Genomic DNA, 5,492 nt, shown 5'->3' on the forward strand with positions numbered 1-5,492 from the left:
GGGGGGGGGGCGGGGGGGGGCGGGGACGCGGACGCTCGCGGGGGAGTGCGCTGCGTGCGCAAAAGCACGGAGTTGGGCTGCGCGCGCGTTCGAGGAAATGCGAGGACCCGTGACGACCCCGCCTAGGAGCGAGGGAGGAGGACCGACCTTTAGCCGGCTCGGCCCTCCGCGTGCGTCTTGGTAGAGTGCCTGCTTCTTAGCCCCCATTTTGCGGGATGGGAAACTGAGGCACGGTGTGAGCTCGGCTCAGAGTTACCTAGTGGGTAGCGTCCGTGCTCAGGGCAACCCCCCACTTCTGCAAGCTCCCCGTGGGTAGTGCTTGCTGTTGGGGGCTCTTGAGCAGCCTGAGCCCCTCAAAAGCCGCTTTGAGGGAGAGGGCAAGTCCGGCGCGGTGGGTGATTCGGACGCCGCAGGTGGCCGCAGACGTCGCCTCCACACCTTGACCTGCCGGGGCGTGGCCCCAGGCGGAGCCAGCTCGTTTGGCCGCAGTCGTACACTGATCTCGATACCTTGTGGGTCCCCCAGAGTTTGGACAGCGCCCCGCAAACCATACTGACCCTAGTGCCTAGATAGTGAATGCAGCCAAAACGTTACATATGCTACTCTACATATAAACTATCACTGTATGTGAAGCACGCATGGGCAGCCCGTATATGGCGGCTCTGTTGAACTTGTCCATGTTGGGTTTCATGGTCTAAGCTGATGAGGACGACTGACCAGTCTCTTCCTCATATGTATTTATATATGTGTGTATGTATGTGTGTATGTGTATTTATGTATATATGTGTGTATGTGTGTATATATGTGTGTATGTGTGTATATATGTGTGTATGTATACGTGTGTATGTATGTTTGTATATATGCATGTATGTATTGTGTGTATGTATGTGTATTTATGTATATGTGTGTGTGTTATGTATGTATATGTGTATGTATGCGTGTGTGTGTATGTATATATGTGTGTGTTTGTGTGTATGTATGTGTGTATATATGCATGTATGTATGTATTGTGTATGTATGAATGTGTGTATGTGTGTGTATGTATGTGTGTATGTATTTGTGCGTATGTGTGTGAATGTATGTGTGTATGTATGTGTGTTTGTATGTGTGTATGTATGTATTTGTGTGTATGTATGTAGTGTGTGTATGTGTGTATGTATGTATTTATGTGTATGTATGTGTGTATGCAAATGGAGTCTGACAATGCACCAGGGGCGCAGCCCTAGCTGGCTATGTAGACCAGGCTGGGCCTGAACTCACAGAGTTCTACCACCATAAGTACTGAGATTAAAAAGCACGCACTATCACGCCTGGCAAAAGAATATTTAAAGGCAAATGCCGAAATCTGCCGGTTCCGTTTATGTCCGGGATGTATTTAGCAGAAGGTCCAGGTGGCGAGCTTACTGCCCGGCCTCGTAGGACCCCGACGTCTCCGGGGTCCGCAAGGCGTGCGCGCCCCCTGCCGGGCGCCAGCGGAACTGCTCCCAGGCTGGCTCGGTATGGAGTGCTGAGTGGCCGCCGGGTGGCGCCATTGCCCCTAAAAAGCCAGCTTCCCAAGTTAGCCCGGAAGAAACTGAAGCCTGGAGTTATTTTCTCTTAGATAGCTTTTTCCGTCTAGACGGGGTGTCAACGCGTAGCCCATGATGGCCTTGAATTCATGAACCTTCTGAGTTTATCACAAAGTTGAATTCCCAAAAGAGGCCCTGCGCGTGGCCACATCATTGTCTGACTTTCTCTTTTCCTTCTTTCTCTTTTGTTTCTTTTTGTTTTTCTTTTCTTTCCCCCCCCCTTTTTTTTTTTTTTTTCCAAGACAGGGTTTCTCTGTCCTGGAACTAGCTCTGTAGACCAGGCTGGCCTCGAACTCACAGCGATCCACCTGCCTCTGCCTGGGCTGGGATTAAAGGCATGCGCCACCACCGCTGTTCTCCGATGCGCAGTTATGTGACCTCCCGTAGCCCCCTCTCTAAAACACCTCCTTCCCAATAGGTGGTGGTACATGGACTTCTGGGGAGAGATTAACTTCAGAATGGATTTGTAATTTGGCGGTGATGGTAGTGGAAGCTGGGGCCTGATTGGAGGAAGTGTGTTTCTGGGGGATGAGACAGACCCTGGCCTCCCAGTGAGCCGCCATATTCCAGCTTCATTCTCCCTCCATGGGGCCAAAAGGACCTTTTCTTTTTCCTCTGAGAGCCGGCTCAGTCGATGACAAGCTTGCCTTGCACGACTGAGGACGGGTTCGGTCCCCAGGACCCTGGTAAAAACCCAGTCAGATGGGGTGCAACTCAACACTAGCTGTGGAGGCGCGAGGAGCCCTGGGACTCCTCAGGCTAGAGAAATCACTACGTTCTGGGCCTCCATAGCCAGGCACAGCCAGGTACTGTGTGCTGGGCGCCCTCCCTCTCGTGAGTTCCAGGCCAACCTGCTGACACTAGTCAGGGCTACACAGCAGGACAGTCCCAGAATAACACCAGAAGGTGGGGCTGAGAGACTCAAAGAGGACCCAGCATCCACATGGAGGCCAAGGGATCCCACACCTGGCCTTTGTGAGCTACCTGCTGGGGTGCTGAGAGTGGCAGACTAGGTCGAGCCCTTAACTGCTGAGGAGTTCTCTCTCTGCTCTCGCACCTTTATATTGTGGGGTTGTTTGTTTGTTTGTTTTTAATGGCACAGGGCTTTTCTGTGTAGCCCTGGCTGTCCTGGAACTCATTCTGTAGACCAGGCTGGCCTCGAACTCAGAGATCCACCTGCCTCTGCCTCCCAAGTGCTGGGGTTACAAGTGTGTGCCACCACACAGGGTCCAAACTTTTGCATTTATTTATTTACTTATTTATTTTTCGAGGCAGGATTTCTCTGTAGCATTGAAGCCTGTTCTGGAACTGTTGTAGACCAACCAGGCTGTCCTCAAACTCATAGAGATTCACCTGATTCACCGGCCTCTGACTCCAGAGTGCTGGGATTAAAAGCGTGTGCCACCACCTGACCCGGTCTCAAGGTCGTGGCTGGAGATCAGGGTCAGCCTCAGCTACAGAGGTTGGAGGCCAGCCTGGGCTATTTGAGATCCTGTTTCAAAAAAGACAAGAGATGGGGAGAAATTTAGCTTAGTGGTCCAGCATTTGCCTAATAAGCACAAAGTCTTGAAGTAGATGCAGAAAGTGGGGACATTAATCTCCAAACTCTGCAGAGTACAGAGAATTATCACAACCACAGCCAAAACCATGGCCCACAGATGCCCAACCGAAGAAGGAAGAGAAGGAGGTTTACACGGGTTACCCCGGACACAAACTAAGCTTTTAACAACGGAATACGGGCTCGTTTATCCGGCAGGGGTTGGCTCAGAGTGGAACAGTTTGTTCTTGCAAACCGCACAGGGAGCGCATTGAAGGGTTTCCAGGCTCGGGCGTCCTGACGCCATCGGCGGGGTGCGCGGCCAGACTGTGCGGCGCGGTGTGGGTTGCGGCTCGGTCTGAGAGTGCAGACCCGCGGGACCGGCGCTGGCGTCGCTGGCCACAGGGGCACACTCGGCAGAAGGCCTGTCTGAAGTGTGAGCCCAAGAAGGCGTAGAGCAGCGGATTGAGCGCCGAGTTGCTGTAGGACATGCAGTGAGCCCAGATCTTGAGCGCGTAGGCGGCGTAGCTGCGAGGGTGCCACGCCCCCGCGGGGCCCAGGGCTTGGAGCACCAGGAACAGCTGAATCGGGCCCCAGCAGGCAGCGAAGAGCAGGACCACGGCGGCCACCAGCCGGGAGACCTTGGTGCGCACTGCTCCAGCGCGCTGTGCCAGCAGCTGTCCCTGGTGACCCAGGGGTGTTAACAGGAAGGGACAGGACCCCCTCCGAGGTGCCCCCAGGGTCCCCCACCACATGCACACACAGTCCGGGCTCCGATCGCTCCCTGTCGCCACTCTATCCTCACCTGTGTCCCCGCACATGCACATACAGTCCGGACTCCAATCCCCTCCATCAGCACCGTGGGTCTCCCCCCTACGCGCGCGTGTACACACACACACACACACATACGCACACATGCTCCAGTCTCCGACTGACCCCCCAGATGCCCTCCCTCCTGGCCCTGAGTCTCCCGCACCTGCAGGGCGCCGTCAGTGGGAGCGGGGCGCACAGCGGCGCGGCCCAGGTGACGCAGCATGGCACCGTAGCAGGCGCAGGTGGCGAGCAGCGGCAGCAGGTACAGAGCCAGCAGGTTGTAGAGCGCGAAGGCGCGCTCCAGGGCACGGCTGGGAAACGCCTCGCTGCAGTAGGTGCGAGGCCCGGGCGACAGGCGGTGCAGGGCCAGCACCGGGGCGGACACGGCTGCAGAGCCTGCGCCACCCGCCCAGAATGAGCACAGTGGTCGGAGAATGGGAACAGGTCCCGCCCAGGAGCCAGGGTCCCTTCCCCCCCCACCAGTGCCACGCCCCTCCTCTGCGTCCCCCCCCCCCGCCCTATTTCCACCCCAAAACGCACTCACCCACCCAGATGCTAAGACTGACAGCCAGGGCCAGTCGCGGAGTGCGGCGGTGCAGGGCGCGCAGCGGGAATACAGTCACATACCAACGATCCACGCTCATGGCCGTCAGGGTGGCACATGTGGCTTGCACCGAGACCTGGAAAAGCCAAGGACTGAGTGTGGGCCCTGCCAGTCCCACTACATATCTGACCACTCAGGTGTACACGAACATGTCCTGGGAGGAGCAGGCAGTGGCCATGGGTTGAGGGGACCCGACAACCCGGAGAGCTGGGAGGGAGGGAAACACTGGGGTTTGTTAGGCATCCCGATCACACCCACACAGTCCGGAACGCGCCCACTGTGGGCTCTAGCCCATGCCCACCGAGACTCACCAGCGTCCAATCAACCTTTGGCACAGAGACCACATGGGGCGCCTGTGTTTTGGGAGTGTCCATCCTGACCACCCCTCCCTACTCACACCAGCTCAGACCCCTGCCCTGAAAGACCGTGCCCTTGGGAACCTGGACAGACCGCAGAGCGGTTAGCGCACCGGCTGCCCCTGCAGAGGACCGGGGGTTCGGTTCCCAGCACCTACAAGGGCCTCACAACCGTCTGTGACTCCAGCTCTGGGGACCCCACGCCTCCTTCTGGCCTCTGGAGGTACTGCACACACGTGGTGCCCAGATACTCCCAGGCAACACACACACACACACACACGAAATAAAACCACATTTAAATGGGGGCTGGAGAGATGGCTCAGAGGTTAAGAGCACTGACTGCTCTTTCAGTGATCCTGAGTTCAACTCCCAGAAGTCACAACCATCTATAGTAAGATCTGGTGTCCTCTTCTGGCATGCAGGCAGAACACTGTATACATAAAAAATGCATCTTTAAAAAATACATTTAAATGGCTCACGTTTTTAAACCCAGCACGGATCTCTGAATTCTAGGTCAGCCTGGGCTACATAGACTCTGTTTCAGAAATCTAAAATAAGTAAATAAAAGACCATGCCTCAGCCGGGCGGTGGTGGCGCACGCCTTTAATCCCAGC

General features: G+C 55.8%; 2 protein-coding genes across 2 annotated transcripts in view; both read right to left on the reverse strand.

The window, feature by feature from the left end:
- The window catches only part of Arid3a (AT-rich interaction domain 3A), a 27,958-nt gene extending 27,679 nt beyond the window's left edge, over positions 1 to 279 (reverse strand). Inside the window, exon 1 of the mRNA XM_050123555.1 lies at positions 257 to 279. The gene's annotated coding sequence lies outside the window, so the exon portion shown is untranslated. The remainder of the gene's footprint in view (positions 1 to 256) is intronic.
- A 2,658-nt stretch (positions 280 to 2,937) lies between these two features.
- Positions 2,938 to 4,581, reverse strand: Kiss1r (KISS1 receptor). The gene is given in 3 exon segments (XM_050123562.1): positions 2,938 to 3,788; positions 4,082 to 4,314; positions 4,467 to 4,581. Coding segments are annotated over 3 exon segments (804 nt in total). The 3' UTR covers positions 2,938 to 3,332.
- Positions 4,582 to 5,492: the final 911 nt, after the last annotated feature.

The sequence above is a fragment of the Alexandromys fortis genome, unplaced genomic scaffold, assembly GCF_014885135.2.
Source record: "Alexandromys fortis isolate MF-2015 unplaced genomic scaffold, M_Fortis_MF-2015_v1.1 scaffold_221, whole genome shotgun sequence".
NCBI lineage: Eukaryota > Metazoa > Chordata > Mammalia > Rodentia > Cricetidae > Alexandromys > Alexandromys fortis.